Here is a 19,011-nt window from a genome sequence, read left to right on the forward strand (position 1 = left end):
GTATAATACTCCCCTTTATGGCCCTGATACAGGTTTGTTTCTCCTTTTCCTGCTGAGATCTGTAATACACCCCACCCTATAAACTGTGAAAAGCCTTTTTTTGTTTCTAATCTCTGCCGTTTCTCTTTCCTGATTCTAATTAGGAGGCCGTCATACAGGAATATTAGTTATTTTTCCCCTTACACAGATGAAGTCTGGACAACTGGAGTGTTTCCAGCATTTTCATTTACTTTATTTTAAGTCTCCAGTGGAATTCTACCCCTAATTTGCACAGATTAGCAAATAAAGATCATTTGTATGTGTGTAAATTTGTCAAACCAAAATGGGAATATTTGAAACCAATTTCCATTATTATGATCCAGACAAGACAACGTAAACTTCACAGTGAAGTGGAGATGATGATCTATACCAATATGATTGGTATTTACCTATATTATTAAGTGGAATTTGTTTTCTATTGTACACATTTAACACTTATGATATTAAAAATGTGGCTAAAATTGTTGCACTTAATTTGTTTGTAATTTATTACAGAGTTCACAAAAGTTGAAGTCATAGATAGCAAAGAAGATAGAGGGAGATAAATCCACTGGAGAGTTGGGCAGAGTGGGACTTAATGAACTTTGGTAAGTCAAATTCTGGTAGGACATAGAGACCTGAGCAGCATTAATGTACAGAGAGATCGTTGGTGTTAGTCCATAGCACCCTGAAACTGAGGTAAGGACAACATAGTTGGCATGGATGAGTTGTAGCAAAGGGTCTCTTTGAGTACCGAAAAATGCATTGGGTATGCTTGCCTTCATAGGCTGAGGCACTGAGTATAACAGTTGGGGCATCATATAACAGCTCTACAAAACGTTGGCTGGGCACACTTGGATTATTGTAAACAGTTCTGGTTGCCACACTACAAGAAGTATATGACGGCAATGCAGAGAGTGCAGAAGAGGTTCACCAGCATGTTGCCAGATTAGTTGTAAAGAGATATAGGATAGGATTGAGTTAATTCTCACAGAAACAAGGAGGCTGAGTGGTGACCTTGAAGACATTTATAAAATAATGAGGATCACTCATGGAATAAAGAGAGTCTTTTCCCCAGGGCAGAGGAGTCCACAAGTAGAAGGCACAGGTTTAAAGTGAGAGGCAATATTTAAAGAGATGTTGAGGGATACGGAAGGTGGTGATTATTTGGAACGAGCTGCCGGAGGAGATGGTGCAATATTTAAAAGCACAGAGAGATATGGGCCTCGTGTGGTCCAATGAGGGAGGCGTGATGGTCAGCACGGACCAGTGGTCAATAGGACCAGTTTCCGGGTTGTAAGATTCTATGATTCTGAAGTCTGACTAAGTCTTTTGCTGCCCGTCTGATGCACCATCAATAACTCTCGAAGACGTGAGGCGAGATATAGGCTTTTATTGGCTGGAAGAAAGAACAAGCAGCAATTGACCACCACACTACATCCTGGAGATTGAGGCCAGGGCTGTGTCTCCAATCGCCTTTATACCGGGGTCCGTGGGAGGAGCCACAGGAGCAGTCAGCAGGGGGGCGTGTCCAGACAGGTATATGTAGTTCACCACACCGTCATCTGGTTGAACTTTGGTGGTAAACTACCTATCCAAACGGGGGGTTAAGTACACAAAACTGACTCAAAAATGTCAAATAAAACTAAGGTAATGGATCTATTATTGGAGCAGGGGTAGGACACAAAGCCTTTCATGCCGATGGGTACCTCCTGGATTAAAATTGAGGAACAAAAGTCAACTTTCCCAACAGACTTTGCAATTTTTAACATAAAAACAGAACATTTTCATAGTGACATACTCATGCATTAATTTCCTCCTGAATTAACTGTCAAAACGTTTGTGTAAAAAAAGCAAATAGATACAAGGGTAGAAATAGCTCATCTCTAAAATTTCAAAACATTTTTTTCTTAAAGGAAAAAAATAAGGAAAATCATACTTTCTCAAAAGGTAGGAATGAGTGAGAATAATATGAGCTATGATCTAGATCACACTCTAGACCATTCTGAAGGGACTGAATGGCCCTCCCTCTATTTTCCCAATTTGCTTCACTCAGCATTCATATCAGGCAAGCATTCTTGGAATTAAAAGGAAATTTGCTCAGTTATAGCCTCGAGGAGAAAGCCATCACAAATTACTATGAATATCAACTGAAAAACAGTGGCCTAGAGTCAAATTTCATTATGGATAGTTTCATGAACATTGCTTTCCATACTTCAGCACTGGGTTCAGAATAACACAGTAACTTAATAGTTCAGCTTTGTTTACAGACGTGTCCAAAGGACGCCATCTTGCCAGTCAATCAAACACAGAAACATTGGTTGGAGGGGCAACACCTGATATTCCATCTAGGTAGCCTCCAAACTGACACAATGAACATCGATTTCTCTAACTTCCAGTAAATTCTCCCCTCCCCCTTTTCTCTTTTCCCATTACCCATTCTGGCTCCCCTCTTACCTCTTCTCACCTGCTCATCACCTCTTTTTGGTGCTCCTCCTTCACCTTCTCAAGGCAAGTCAAGTCGTTTTTATTGTCATTTCAACCATAACTGCTGGTACAGTACACAGTAAAAATGAAACAATGTTCCTCCAGGACCCTGGTGCTACATGAAACAACGCAAAACTACACTAGACTTCAGACCTACACGGGACTACATAAAGTGCACAAAACAGAGCAGACAGTACAATAATTAATAAGCAAGACAATAGGCACAGTAAAGGGCAAATTACAATATAACAATAAATAATATAAATGTAAACCATGTTTAGTAGCAATTGAGAAAGAAATGAGCAAAAATTGCAAAGGGAGTGGAATGGAGTGTGTGTGTGTGTGTGTGTGTGTGTGTGTGTGTGTGTGTGTGTGTGTGTGTGTGTGTGTGTGTGTGTGTGTGTGTGTGTGTGTGTGTGTGTGTGTGTGTGTGTGTGTGTGTGTGTGTGTGTGTGTGTGTGTGAGACTAGACTCTGGGAATTGAAGAGTCTGACGGCTTGGGGGAAGAAACTGTTACATAGTCTGGTCGTGAGAGCCCGAATGCTTTGGTGCCTTTTCCCAGATGGCAGGAGGGAGAAGAGTTTGTATGAGGGGTGCATGGGGTCCTTCACAATGCTTTTAGCTTTGCAGATAGAGCGTATAGTGTAAATGTCTGTAATGGCGGGAAGATAGACCCCGATGATCCCTTCAGCTGACCTCACTATCCGCTGCAGGGCCTTACAATCCAAGCTCCCATGATCCAATGCCCTTTCCTATCAGGTTCCATCTCCTTCACCCCTTTACCACTTCCACCAATCACATCCCAGCTTCTCACATCATTCCTCCTCCCCCACCACCCCACTTCCCTTCACCTGGTCTCACCCATCACCTGCTAGCCTGCAGTCCTTCCTCTCCACCCCATCATCTTATTCTGACTGCTTCCTCCTTCCTTCTCAGTCCTGATGAAGGGGCTCGGCACAACACTTATCCCCCTCCATAGATGCTGCCTGACCTACTGAGTTTCTCTAGCATTTTGTATGTGTTCCTCCGGATTTCCCACATCAGCAGAATCTGTTGTGATAACAGAGATGTATTCTTGCTAGCTTACTTTGTTTCAGAGGCAATTTCGTTTCTCCTCCCCGCTAGCAATATTGGCACATTCATTGCTACATTTAAATTACTATTTTGACAGTACTTAATTTCTGTATTATATCTCACCATATTTTTGTGATATGTTGGAGACCACTGCTAACTTAACAATATATTCCTGTGTTAGTAGCAACATGCGACCTTATGCTTCCGTAGAAATCATACTTTATTATATAGCGTGAGACTTTCACTGGCAAAGGCAGTATTCACTGATGATCCTTTGATGTCCAGAAGAAACTCTTGCTGGTGAGTTGTCTTGAATCACCTTAGTCTAAAATTGGTCTTACGGTATTCCACGTGTACAGTGATTTTGTCAGGCTTGCTGGGAGATTACAGAGGGAAGCTGGATGTCAATATATCACTCAGACTCTAGGAGACTGATCGTCCACGTGTATTTTTGCAACGGTTTCAGAATTATCACTGCTGCTACTGGTTTCTCATACCCAGGTAATTTATTAATAATTTCTGATGAACTGAATGACTGCAGTTTTGTAATGTATTTAAGATAAATTAATGTTTCATTCCAAGTGCCACAGTGGGTTTTGAATATGCGATTTAAATTAAAAGAAAGAAAAACACACAAAATGCTGTTTTCTTCAAACTACAATAAATTACATTAGAAAAGTAAACATCATCACCTGACAGTCAGAGTTCCATGTCGCAGTTACCACCTGACACTGATCCTCCAGCATACAAATGGTGCAAGTTCAATTCAGTTTCTTTTTTCAAGTAACTTGGTTAACTTCTGGATATTAGCAGAAGGTTCTTTAAGGTTGGCATAGCTGCGGGGGGGGGGGGGGGGGGAGCGGTGTTGTATTAGGGAAGCTCCTACTACCTATCAAATGCTCCAAATGCTGTGAGTCCCAGGTAGCCTCTGACAACCAAGTCCAACTCCTGGGCTTCATGTGTGGTTTAGCTACCAAGCTGGCCAAACCTTTTCAATAACGACAGGAAAAGGAGCAAAGGTGGGTTTTTGGTGCCTTAAAACCAGTCACCTCAGGCAGATGGGGCTCATCAGCTGTGGTTAGCAGCTCATCTAGGAGAAGGAAAACTCTGATATTAAATCTCTGCTGCCTTGCGGCTATACCCACTCATGAGGAAGGCTTTGGGAATAAACCCCCAAGGAAAATTCCAGAGCTGGAGTCCCTAAGGCTGTTCTACGTTGAGTTCAACGCTGACTGGCAACTCCTGCAACGCTGTTGGTGGCAAACTGTATTGGTCTCTGCCGTTCCTTTGGGTTCGTTAGATGCGTGGAGAGGGGGTGCCGGCTGCATTGGCAACAGCTGGCTCTCCATGGGCATGGCTCGCATGTCATGTAATCGGCTGGGATGCAAACTCCTTGGTTGACCCCGACCCCGACCAACGGAGGACCTCAATTAGCCAGAAGTTGCTTGCTTGTTTAAAATCAACACTTCTTATAGTGGAAGTAACTGCATTTGCCACCTTTCAAGGTGCCATTGATCTGAAGTGAGCTACAGTCAGCTGTTTCTTTTTCCACAGATTCTGCCTTTGGAATTCTTCCAGCACTTTATGTTTTTGTTTCAAAGTATAAACTAGCTTTGCTTATCCATCTCTTGTTTCTGAATCAGAATTTTACCTTTAGATTAGAAAATACACAGTTCCGTTTTTCTTAACAGACAAATAAGACGCTTGGCAGCAAGAACACATCAGTTTCAAAAGGAACTACTGCATTTTATCTATGTTCTCATTTACAGGATGTGAGCGTTGCCAGCACCCACACACACATTCATCCTTGAGAATATGGTAATGAGCCAACCCTTCAACCACTACTGTTTCTGTGGTAAAAGTACTTCCACATTTTTGTTGGGAAGGAGATACTATCCATCATTGCAGACGGAATAGCAATATATATCTGAGTGAGGCCAGCTAGGGTTTAGTGGTATTTCAAAAAACCTGTGACAATTGACTGTTTTAGTGGTACAGTCTGTGTTTTAAGGAGGTGCCGTCGGATTAAACTTGGCAAGTTGCTGTCATATATTTTATAGACGGTAGCATAGCAGTAATATATATTTATTTTCTTTTTCCAAACCATGGTATATGTTGCTTTGTAATTAGTTCAAATATTTGCCATTTTACACTACCAGCTAAAGTCAAAACAACATGCTCTATAGCTGTTTCAATAAGATACAAGCAGTATTAGACTTTACTCTAGTGATTTAACCAGTATATTAAAACCTTTAACACGATGAAAGCAACCTAGATGTTTGATAAGAGAATAATATCTGTAAAGTGGCATATAAGGGCAGGTAACCAGTAGTTCTGTCAAAAAAGTACATTTTCAGGACTATCTTAAATTAGAATGGGGGACAGACACAGTTTCAAAGGCAATTTGAGAACTCGGGACTTTGTCAGCTGCAAGTAATGGCCACTAGTGGTGGTTCGCTGGAAACCAGGGATGATTTGGAGGTTAGAATTGGAGGGGCAGAGATATTTAGGAGGATTTTAGGATTGGAAGAAGCTGGAGAAATAAGAATGGTGTGAGACATAAAAGGTTTGAAATTCAGGATGAAATTTTTACATTGAAATTTTGAGAGACTATAAACAAATATATTAAATATTATGAATAATACAGGGGTGAAGTAGGAATGGAACCTGTTTCTGGGTAATAAGCAAACAGTAGAATTTTGCATAACCTCAAATTAATGAAAAGGTAAAAGCCAAAAACTTGGTAAAGAAAGCTTTGGAATCATGTGCCCAATAAACATTGTGATTTCTGTTTATTAGTCATCTTCACAACAGTTCTAATATTACTTTTGCTGGTAGGAGTTTTCAGTGACGTATATGTATTTTTAGGCACAGCTGGATATTCTCACAAGTAAAATGGTTGTAGTTGAAGATTACAGTAGCACAGCTTACAGAAATGTTGCCTCACACTGCCACAGGATCTGTGGTCCTGTTTATGTGGAGTTTGCAGACTCTCCCTGTGACTATAGAAGTTTCCTAAAAAAGTCAAAGTCCTACATCATAAAGTCATAGATTCATACAGCATGGATGCAGCTATTCCACCCTTCAATATTAATCCCATCTTCCAGCAATTAACCTACAGCATTCAATGCTTAAGTGATTCAAAATGGCCATCCAGTCACCTGTCAAATCGTATATCCCTCCAGCAGTGGGTTCCAGACACTCATCACTCTCTGGGTGAAAGAAGGTTCCCCTCAAATCCCCTCTAAATCTCTTAGAACTTACTCAAAAACTATTTGCCTCTTTTATCCAGATGTGATAAGGGTAAAAGATCCCTGCAGCCTACCCCGTCTATACCCATAATAACTTTACAAACTACAACTGTATGCACCTCTTAACCTCCTCCACTTCCAGGAAAAAATCTGACCTTCTCCTCTTAACAAAAATGCTCCACCCAAGGCAAAATACAGGTGAATCTCCTTAGCACTCTCTCCAGCGCTATCACATCCTTCCTATAATGTAGTGACCAGAAAAGCTGAGGTCTTATGAATGTTTTATAAAGTTGGGCATAATATCCCTTCTCTTATATTCAGTACCCTGACAAATGAAGCCAGTGTCCCATTTGCCTTTACAACCATGTTATCTATCTGTTCCTCAGTATCCCAAGTACCATCCCTTTCAAAGATTCAAAGTATATTTATTATCAAAGAATGTATAAATTATACAACTTGAGATTTGTCTGCTTACAGGTAGCTACAAAGCAAGAAACCCAAAAGAACCCAATTTAAAATAATAAAGGCAACACCCAATGCACAGAGAAAGAGAAAAAAACACAAATCATGCAAGGAACAGAAGCAAAGAACAGCATTCTGAACCAGACTGAGTCCTTAGATCCATATATCTCTGGTGCAGCCGGAGTAGGCCCAAAGCCTCAGTTTCAGTTCATCATTTTAGTGGGGCAAATCGCTACAAAGCTTGCAGACACAAGGCACAGCAGCTGGGGCAGTCTCATAGCCTCAGTGCCATGGAGAGACAAGTGAACATCACAGGAGAGTGAACAAGATTGGACCAACTCTCGCCTGCGGTCCTGACACCCTGCCTTTCCAGTCTATCTGGGCCGGTGTTTAACAGCGGATCATTCTGCGCATTAGGACCCAGGCCCCACTGCAGTGAAATGCTCCAGGCCTGCGCCACGCTACCCAGTGATTTGCTCCGGGCCTAGATCTCGCCACCCAGCCCGAAGTCGTTCTCAACCTCTCCAAGTCGGCTCAGTGCTTAGAGCAATCCAACCTCACACCTGACTTAGTTGGATGGGCATTGAAACTCCTCTGCCTCAACTCCTCCTCTCCAAATTGCTCACTCCAACTCCATCCGCGTCAATATTGCAACACACTAGCATGACTCATCCCTCGAATTCACATCGCCTTCACTCCCTTCTTCATTGTTTGCAGTGATAGTTTGCTTCAGAAAAGGTGTTATTAATAATATTTTTTCATCTACTTTCTTGCCTTTCGAACTACCAGTAAGCTGGTGTTCACCTTCAACAGCGCCATCTTAAACTGTCGTTTGTCCCAGCCTTATTAGTATTCCCAAAATACCTCACTTCATACGTAGCTGGATTAAACTTTATTTGCCATTTATCAGCCCAATTCACCAGCAGATCAATATCACCTTGTAACCTAAGACTACCTTTCACACTGTCAAATTCTCCACCAATCTTCAGGTCATATGCAAAGCTATTGATGATGCCACCTACATCCATTTTCCAATCATTCGTCTATATTACAATCAGCAAAAGTCCCAGCAGCAATTCCTGTGGAACACCGTTAATCGCAGGCATACAGTCACAAAAAAAAAACCTTTAGCATCTTCCTCCAGCTCCTATTACCAAGCCGACTTACCAATTAGCTCTGGACCTCATTGGCTATAACCTGCTCGATTAGTCTACCATGTGGGGGCCTTGTCAAAAGCCATGTAACCACATCTACTACACTGCCCTTATCAATACACTTTGTTACCTCCTCAAAAAGGATTCCATCAGATTTGTCAGACCAGAATTGACCTTTAAAAAATCATGCTAGTTAGTTGTCTCTGGTTAGTTCCAGTCTTACCAAGTAATTATTATTCCTCTCCCTCAGAATTTTTTTTACAATAATTTCCCTGCTACTTTCCCTGTTAGGCTCACAGGTCTGTCATTTCCAGGCTTTTTTTTTTCCCTTGCTGTCCGGTTTTGGAAATGGGGGACCACACTTGTCATGTCCAAGTGCTTCAGGTTCCTGTGACGTTCCAGAAATTCGAGAGCTGGAAGTTTAATTGGCTGATGTCAACTGTCCATTGTGTAGCTGAATGGTAGAATCAGTGGCGGGGCAGGGTGAGGGGGGACAATGGTGGTGTGCTTATGGGAATGTGGAGAGAATAAAGTAAGTTAGTGTAGGATCAGTGGATCAGTGAAATGCAGGCCTCGTGGGTTGGAGGACCTGTTACTGAGTTGTATCTCTCTCTATCACTTTATAACTATATGGCAGAAGTTATCCAGTGCCTGACAACTGAGCTGAAAAGCTTCGGCAATAATTTGCAACTGTGACAGAAATTTCTCATTCAAAACTGGACTGGCAGTTAAAGGAACTTTGCAAGGTCCCTTTGTACTCAGGATCTCAGAGGTCTGCGTGTCATCCTCGTCAGCCTGGCAAAAATACCATATGAATTAACCAAGAAAGAAAGTCTTATTAAAAAGAGAAGACAGAAAAGTAAAGTGGCAGTTAAGCAGCCTTATGCAAATCTTTCCTTCAAAAAGGTTCTGATCACAGATTCCAACTGATGAGTGCTGTGTCTGCTTGTGGTCTGGCACTGATCCTGATGTGAAACAGCAGCAGCAGTTTCAAACCCAGGAGTTCTAAAAAAACACCGGCATTTTTTTTGCTCGTACAAGGGACTGTCTCAATTAAGTTTTTTTTCAGGAAAAGTCAGCACTATCTTGTCCCCAGTGCTTTGATCAGCAGTTGTTCTATTAACAACACATTTTAATGGTGTTTGCTGTGGTTGGTAACTCTCTTGCTGCTAAACCTGAGGGTTATTTGTTCTCACCTAATGTTGCTTGCTTAGAGAGGGCGTGCTGCACAATCTAGAGAGGTAAATTTCAGATGAGAAGTGAACTGAAGCCCCATCTGTCAATGTTATTTTGAAAACAGATAGAGTGTATATCAATGACATCTGGGCAATACCTCTCCTTCAATGACACTTCGAAAAATTAATTATCTTTGCTTCTTAGATTTTTGCTTTATTTTGAGTTGTGTATAATTTGCTTATTGTATTAGCTACTGCCACCATCACTGAAAACTGATGATACAGAAAGAGTCCATTTCGCTCATTGTTCCCCACCCCCACTTCACCCAGATTCCATCGCTCATATTCACACTACGGGCAAAAGTATGTTAAACTAATCCCACCTTCCAGGACTAGGATTTTACTCTGGCAGCTCTTCCTGTGAACGTCGTTTCAAGATTGGCTTTATTTGTCACGGGTACATCAACATATCGAAACATACAGTGGAATGCGCCATTTGTGTCAGCTACCACCACAGCTCGAGGATGTGCTGAGGGGATAGTCTGCAAATGGCACCGTGCTTCTTGCACCAACCCCGAATGCCCACTGCTTACTAACCCCAACCCGTATGTCTTTGGAAAGTGAGAGAAAACCCGAGAACCCAGAGGTAACCCCTGCGATCAGGGTGAGAAAAGTACAAACACTCTATGGACAGCAGCATGAAGTGAACCCGGATTGCTGGCACTGTAAAACATTAAGTTAACTGCTATGCTACTGTGCCAATCTGTTTGAGCACTGTTTACATACGATGAGGATTTCTGTCCCTTTGAGCCTCCAATCCCCTCACATACTCCCGTGATCTGTCTTCCTTATCTCCATTTTAATCCATCTGCCGCTTACTGTAAATCTATGCACCCTGGTCTTTGAGTTGTAAACTAAAGGAAATAAGTCTGTTTTCTTTTATTTTGTCTAGGTCCCTCGTACTTTCGTACACTTCAGTTATATCATTTTACAGCTTCCTCTGCTGCAAAGGCAACTCCCCTCTGTCCAGTCCTTTCTTATACAGGTAGCAGATTTTCCTGTCTATGCCACTTCTTTGTAAGTCTCTTTTCCAATGCAATAGCATCCTGCCTATAGCACATTAACAAGAAATGTAAGCAGTACTCAAGCTCTAGTCTAAATGCTATGGAACATTATGAGAGGTAGACAAGCTATTTTTTTGAAAAAACACTTAAGAGCGTGGTATCTTTTTCTGCAGAAAATCAGGCAGGGTATATTAAGTCAGTGGGTCGTGTTCCCTTTTTCCCTTCCCACACAGATGCTCCCATCTCCTTAAAGGAAGGGAAGAGCATCCTGACCTGCCAACAAATGTTTAACATAGATATAGAGCCGACTATTTCACCCTTTCCTGCTTGTTCCTCCATTCAGACTGCATCCAAACTCTATCTTCTTGTATTTATTTACTCTTTCATAGAGGCATAGAAAACTACAGCACAGAAGTAGGCCCTTTGGACCAAATCCATGCTGAACTATATAAACAACATAACATTGACCTCCATACCCTTCCATCCGTACATCTATCCAAATTGCTCTTAAATTTTGAAGCTGAAATTGTATTCAGCAGTTGTGCTGGCAGCTGGTTCCACACTCTCACCACTCTCTGAGTGAAGAAGTTTCCCCTCATGTCCCCTTAAACATTTCACCTTTCACCATTAACCTATGACCTCTAGGTGTAGTATCACCCAACCTCAGTGCAAGGAGCCTGCTTGCATTTACCCTCTCTGTACCTGACATAATTCTGTGTACCTCTACCTAATCTTCCCTAATTCTTCTATGTTCTAGGAAATAAAGTTCTACCTATTCAATCTTTCCTTAAAACTCAAGTCCTCCAGTCCTTGTAAATGTTCTCTGTATTCTTTCAAACTTATTTACATCTTTCCTGTAGGTAGATGACCAAAACTGCACACAATCCTCCAAATTAGGCCTCACCAACACCTTATACAACTTCAATTTAACATCCCATCTGCTGCACTCAGTAGTTTGATCTATGACGCTAATGTGCCAAAATCTTTCTTTTCAGCCCTATCTACCTGTGATGCCTCTTTCAATGAATTAAGGGTCTGTATCCCAGATTACTTTGCGCTACAGCCCTCCTCAGTGCTCTACCGTTCACTATATAAGACCTATCTTGGTCAGTCCTACCAAAGTGTAACACCTCACACTTGTCTGCATTAAATTCCATCTGCTATTTGTCAGCCTATTTTTCCAGTTGGTCCAGATCCCACTGCAAACGTCGATAGTCATTCTTGCTGTCCACTTCACCCCCAATATTGGTGTAATCTGCAAACTGGCTGAACCAGTTAACCACATAATCATTCAGATCACTGATATAGATGACAAACAACAATGGACCCAGCGCCAACCCCTGTGGCACTCCACTAGCCACAGGCCTCCAGTCAGAGAGGTAACCATCTACTACCACTCTCTGGCTTCTCCCATAAAGCCAATGTCTAATCTAATTTACTACCTCACCTTGAGTGCCAAGCGACTGAACCTACTTGGCTAACCTCCCATGAGGTATCTTGTCAAATACCTTGCTGAAGTTCATGTATACAAAATCCATTGCCTTGCTTTTATCAATTTTCCTGGTAACTTCCTCAAAAAAACTCTATAAGGTTGGTTAGAGACAACCTATCATTGCGCAAAAGCAAAGTTATTCTTAATAAGTCCATGTTAATCTAAATACTTACAGTGTCTATCCAGTCCCTTAGATTACTTTCCAATAACTTTCCCATAACTGATGTCAGACTCACCAGCTTATCACTTAAATACCTCTGCTAGAACCTCTACAATTTCTGCACTCAATTTGCCTCCAGACAGCAAACACCTCCTCCTCTGTAATCTGTATAGGGTGCATGACCTCACTCTTTCCTTGCCTCATTTCTATAGACTCTGTGTCCGTCTCCCAAGTAAATATAGTTGCAGAGATTACCTTTCTGATCTTCCAGAGGACCAATTTTGGACCTTGCAATCCTTTTGCTCTTAACCTTCCTATAGAATCCCTAAGGATTCTCTTTCACCTTGTCTGCTAAAGCAACCTCATGCCTTCTTTTACCCCTCCTGATTTCTTTTGTAAATGTTCTCTTGCATTTTTTTACACTCCATAAGAACCTCATTAGTTCCTACCTGCAATGCGGCTCCTTTTTTTTTCTTAACCAGGGCCTCAATATCTCTTGAAAACCAAGGTTCCCCATACCTGTTATCTTTACCTTTTATTTTGACAGACACATACAAGCTTTGTACTCTCAAAATTTCACTTTTGAAGGCCTCCCACTTACCAAGTACAACTTTGCCAGAAAACAGCTTGTCCCAATCTATACTTGCCAAATCCTTTCCAATACCATCAAATTGGCCTTTCTCCAATTTAGAATCTCAAACCACGGACCAGACATATTCTTTTCCATAATTACATTGAAGCTAATGGCATTATGATCACTAGATACAAAGTGTTCCCCTACACAAACTTTTGTCACTATCTATCTATCACCCCCTCAGCCTCCCGAATGATCCGGAGTTCATCCAGTTCCAGCTCCTCAACGCGGAGTGTTAGAAACTGCAGCTGGATGCACATATCCCTTTTCTGGCAACCATCTGTTTGAATTCAGATATAAACTGAACACGTCTCCGTTGCTTTCTGTGGGAGGGATTCCACACTCGGATCAGACACTGTGGGAAGAAAATTCCTCTTTTTGGATAACATAACTCTGGTTTGAAAATTGCCCCGCCAGTGGAAAAGGTTCCCTCTTTCCACTCCGCCCGCCCACCTCCAACTGCAGGAGCAGATTCCTGGAGGGACTGGGAAACAGACGAAAATCGGCGAACTCCAGCGCTACTGAAACTGCAGCCAGAAGCAAATACGCAAGGAGACGAGTCAACGGTGAGCAATGCAGAAGAGGGAACTGGAAATCGATACTGATGATGCAAAAATAAACGAACCAGTGGGGAGTTAACGAAGTTAGGAAAGTGAATCCAAAATGTATATTAAACTGTGTGAGTTGATTCAATAATTTACACTGAGGACAAAATCTATCATTTTCTGAAATAAAAATAACTTCTCTTTGGATTTAAAGTGGTAATCGGAGCAGCTTCTTCCCCTCTGCCATCCGATTCCTAAACGGACGTTGAACCCTTGGACACTATCTCACTATTTCTAATATAGTGTATTTCTCTTTTTGCACGATTCTAATTTATTCAATATACGTATACTGAATAAGATTTACTTATTTATTATTATTACTACTATTTTTTTCTCTCTTCTGTATTATGTATTGCATTGAACTGCTACTACTAAGTTAACAAATTTCATGTCACGTGCCGGTGATAATAAATCCGATTCAGATTCTGACATGCCTGCAAGCAAACTTCTCCGTCGCACATTTAGTTATGCCAGTATCGAGTTACCGGGTGGGAAACTTCCGCAAACTCGTGTTGTAAAGTCTTTGCATCAACATCAGCTCCTCGTGCGAGTCTGTACCGAGAGCTCATGGTCACCGGGGTAGGTTCCCGGACCCTGCTTGGTCTCCACCGGGTCGGCTGCGAGGTACTGCCCGCCCGCTGGGCACATTTCCACGTCGCTGGGACTCCTCCGGTGCGTCGGTCGCTGACATGGCGCCAAGAAGCCCCGTTCTCCGGACCTGGACTGGGATTTTCCTGTGTTGCTACGCGTTCGCCGCACATGTAAGTCCGTCCCTGCTGGACGCTCACCGGGGAGACGGGCTGGCTGCTGTTGTAAGCCCTCCCATCGCGCGTGTTTGGCCGCCATTGAAATGTTTTTATCCTGACAAGGGCGGCTTATTAATTTACTTGGTCGTGCAAAACCCTGAGCAGAATGTAATCCAGAAGTGTAAACAAAGTAACTGACAGTTTGAGCGAATCTACCCGTGACCCTTACGGTAAACTGCGCGGTTGGGAGCATCACTCAAATATTCATTCATTATGTGCCCTGACGTATGGCGTGGGCGATCGTGATCTTGACCATGATTTGTCTTGGCAAATTTTTCGTCGGGAGTGGTTTGCCATTGACAAACAAGAGAAAATCTGCAGATGCTGGAAATCCAAGCAACACACACCGAATGCTGGAGGAACTCAACAGGCCTGGTAGCATATGTGGAAAGGGCACCTGGTGAAGGGTCTTGGCCTAAAATGTCGACTGTTTGCTCTTTTCCATAGTTGCTTAGCTGCTGAGTTCTTCCAGCATTTTGGGTGGTTTGCCATTGCCATCTTCTGGGCAGTGTCTTTACATGACTGGTGACCCCAGCCATTATCAGTACTCTTCAGACATTGCCTGGTGTCAGTGGTGGCAGAACCAGGACTTCTGATGTACACCAACTACTCATATGACCCTCTAACACTGCTTCACATAATCCTGATCGGTGGGGGTGAAGCAGGTGCCGCACCTGGCCCAAGGGTGACCTAACCACTAGCAGTGGGAAGGAGTGCTTTACACCTCCTTTGGTAGGGTCCTATCCCCACACTGCCACCCAATTCTCAAACACACTTCAGAAATAAGTGTGTTTAATGTCCATTCTGGAGACTTCAATGCAAACTAACCCACAAAACCGGGAGAATGCTGTTTCATCCTCGTACTCTCCTTTTTAAACAGAGACTTGATGCAAATGAACTATTGAATTTGCTGCATCCCACGACAATATTTGTGAAGAGCAGCACAATTTACAGCATCCAGTCAGCATTAATCTTCCAGCTAGCATCACCAGATTTACACAGCCGGACCCCACAAACTTTAACTGAGACAAGGAACCTAGATTCAGATCTAGGATTCAGATGGCGAAAGCTGGCATTAGAACATAATTTTGGCCAGTTGTCCAAGTGGTAACAATAGTTGGTCATTACAGTATATGGACCCACCTGTGCAGCAGAGATTTATCGACATTGACACCTACAGGAAAGATGTAAGTAAGGTTGCAAGAGTAGAATAAATTTACAAGGATTTTGCTGTATCTGGAGTACATGGGTGATATGGAAAGATTGAATAGGTAGGACTTCATTCCTTGGAACGTAGAAGATTAAGAGGAGATTTGTTAGAGGTATACAAAGTTATGAGGGGGTAAAGCAAGCAGGCTTTTCCCCATGCGGTTGGGTGGGACTACAACTGAAGGCCATGTGTTAAGGATGAAAAGGTGAAAAGATTAAGCGGAAGATGAGGGGAATCTTCTTCTCTCAGAGAATCGTGAGAGTGTGGAATGAGCTACCTGCACAAGCCATGCATGCAAGCTCGATTTCAACATTTAACAGAAGTTTGGATAGGTACGTGGATGGTTGGAATAAAGAGGGCTATTGTCCTGGTGCAGGTGAACTTACAGACCAGCGGAGACAGCCTCAGAATAGAGGGACGTCATTTTAGAATGGAGATGAGGAATTTCTTTAGCCAGAGGGTGATGAATCTGTAGAATTCTTTGCCACAGGCAGCTGTGGAGGTCAAGTCTTTATGTATATTTAAGGCAGAGGTCGATAGATTCTTGATTGGTCAATAGATTCTTGATTGGTCAGGGCATAAAGGGATACGGGAGAAGTAGGAGATTGAAGCAGCATCAATGGTGGTGGAAGAAAAACACCATTCTTTGAAGAATGAGGACATCTCTGATGTTCTAAAAGGGAAAGCCTCATCCTGGGAAGAGATGCAATGGGGCTGAAGGAAATGAGAAAAGAGAATAGCACTTTTACAGGAGATAGGGTTGGAAGAGGTATAGTCAAGATAGCCAAGGGAATCAGTAAGTTTATAAAAGATGTCAATAGACAGAGAGACAAAGTGGAGAGAGGTGTCAGAAATGGATAAAGTGAATTGAAGGGCAGGATGGAAGCTGGAGGCAAAGTTGATGAAATTGAGGAGCTCAGCATGAGAGCATGAAGCAGCACCAATGCGGTCATCAATGTAGCGCAGGAAGAATTGGGGAGCATTACCAGTGAAGGCTTGTGACGTGGATTGTTGTTCTACATTCATTTTTCATTACGGATTTCCTTTTATTTAATTTATTGACTCTAAATCCCCAAGCTACTTACAGCGGAGTCAAACCCACTCACATTTCTCCAGGTCAGTGCTTTACTAATCCATTAACGTAATCGCTGTGCTACTGTACCCTATTCAACACAATGACCTATTTAGATATCATTTTGGCCCAATGAGACCATGCTGCCCAATTACATCCATGAGACCAATTAACCTACTAACTCGTACGTCTTTGGAACGTGGGAGGAAACCAAATTATCTGGAGGAAATCCATGTGGTCATGGGTAGAATGTACAACCTCCTTACAGGCAGCAGTGGGAATTGAAACCAGGTTGCTGGCATGAAATAAGGTAATGCTAACAGCTTTCAGTTGAAACAATTTCTAAATCTATTTCTTCACATCAGTTCCAATGCAGGATTGTAATCTTCTTATGTTGTGTTTCTTTCCACTTACAATTCAAATTTCCGATTTCAAGTTATTTCATTTCGAAGTCTGCTTTCAACAGTAGTGATGCTTTAAACACAATCTTGCTTGCTGCATTTTTGTCCATTTTAGAAGTGTCCGCTGCATTTAAGGAATAATCATGATGTCAATGGTATTGCGGCATTTCTTTGGAGAAAAGTTCGTAGGAACCGATCTATTGATTGAATTAGGTTCATTGCTTTTATTTTGAGCTGTTATTTCTTCCCTGAAGATTGCGAAGATTTGGAGGGAAAACTGTGTGTGGTCTACAGATGGAATTGGTTTAAGGGATAGATTACATTTGTTGCTGTGGTTAAATAGCTCACAGGGTGCATGATGCCATTGATTACAAGTTGGACTCAAATTTGAAAAACCTAACCTATAATAATTATTATTATTATGAATTATAAGCTATAATGCAATAGTAATTTTTGAATTTGAGTTTCTGTGAAATAATGTGTTAGCATGTAAATTGGTGTAACATCCTGAATAACATTGTATTTAACACTAGAGACTGCATTTCCTCTGCGCTGCAGACTATTGTAATTCAATTGATAACTGCACAACAATGTCAGTGTCACATCTGGAGGCTTCATGAGGACTGCATGAGGTTTGTTTCTATAACCATTAAAACAAGGCAGGTGCAGAGACAACAGAGAACAGGGCGAATTAGAGAAAGGTTAGAAAAAGGAGCTGAAGAACGAAAAGAGTGGATGAAGAAATATTCCCCATTTATTCTATTTCCTTGTGACAAGGAAGGAGGCCGCTTGGCCTTTTGAGTCTCTGCCAGTTCTCAAATCATGCTTTTCAGTCCTATTTTCTCACTTATATCCCTGCTACCTGTTTTCCCTCACGTATCCATTAAACCATGAGAACCACTAGCTGCTCCTCCAGGCTGTGAAGATCAACTGTATCTCTTTCCATAGGTGGTTCATTGATGCACCACGTGGGAAAGAATGCATTCCCGCTGTGTTGGCAACAATAAGTTAAAACTATTGGATAACAAAATGAAGCAGAACAAAGATAATTTTTATGGAAGAGTTGTTAGGGATTCGAATGATATAACAGAAGTAATGGCAGAGGTCAAATTCATAGTAGCTTTCAAGAGAAGTACATATACTGAAAAAAACATAAACAGTGTAAGATAAGAGCTGTGAAATTGAGCTGTATGAAAAATACAGTGACCAGCCAGAGACAATGTAAGTAGAAAGGTGTTCTGTTGTGCTGTGTGTGTACCTGTACCCACTGGGTAAGAAATATCCATAATTTCAACTCTGACACAATGGTCAGCAGTTTTGCCTCGGATTCAAACATTTCAAACCAAAGTCCTATTCTAGAGTCTAGCACAGAAGCAAAGGCTGAAATTCCAGAGCAGCACCAGTGATACATTTATTCTGTGTACAAATTAGTGAATATAGATGAGAATTATTTTGAAGGAGAGTTTGATAGCTAATATTCATTTCTTGATAATACTTTATGACATCTTACCTGGTGATTATCATGTTGTTCTTAGTATGTCCATGTCAAAAAAGAGATGGCTCTTTAAAAGAGGATATTTGCTGTAAATTGGAGGTACAGGAACCGTAGGTTCCACACCACCAGGTTTGGAACGGTTATTACCCTTCAACTAGCAGGATCCTGAACCAGCATGGATAACTTCACTCTCCCCAATGCTGAACTGATTCCACAAACTGACTCATTTTCAAGGACTCTACAACTTATATCCTCAGTATTATTCATATACTTCTTTTTTGTATTTGCACAGTTTGTCCAGTTTGTCTTTTATTCCACGAGTGTTTGTCAGTCCTTAAGTGTAGTATATCATTGATTCCTTGTTCTACTATGAATGCCTACAAAAATGAATCTCATGGTAGTATATGGTGACATATATGTAGTTTGATAATAAATTTACTTTGAACTTTGA

The 19,011-nt window shown here is 41.7% G+C and overlaps 1 protein-coding gene across 1 annotated transcript in view; it reads left to right on the forward strand.

Moving 5' to 3' along the window:
• The first annotated feature begins 13,926 nt into the window (after positions 1–13,926).
• Positions 13,927–19,011, forward strand: part of LOC140713938 (uncharacterized) — a 53,453-nt gene continuing 48,368 nt past the window's right edge. The window contains exon 1 of the mRNA XM_073024633.1: positions 13,927–14,337. Coding sequence (XP_072880734.1) covers positions 14,266–14,337 — 72 coding nt within the window. The 5' untranslated portion in view covers positions 13,927–14,265. The remainder of the gene's footprint in view (positions 14,338–19,011) is intronic.

This window comes from Hemitrygon akajei, chromosome 20, assembly GCF_048418815.1.
Source record: "Hemitrygon akajei chromosome 20, sHemAka1.3, whole genome shotgun sequence".
In the NCBI taxonomy this organism is placed as follows: Eukaryota; Metazoa; Chordata; class Chondrichthyes; order Myliobatiformes; family Dasyatidae; genus Hemitrygon; species Hemitrygon akajei.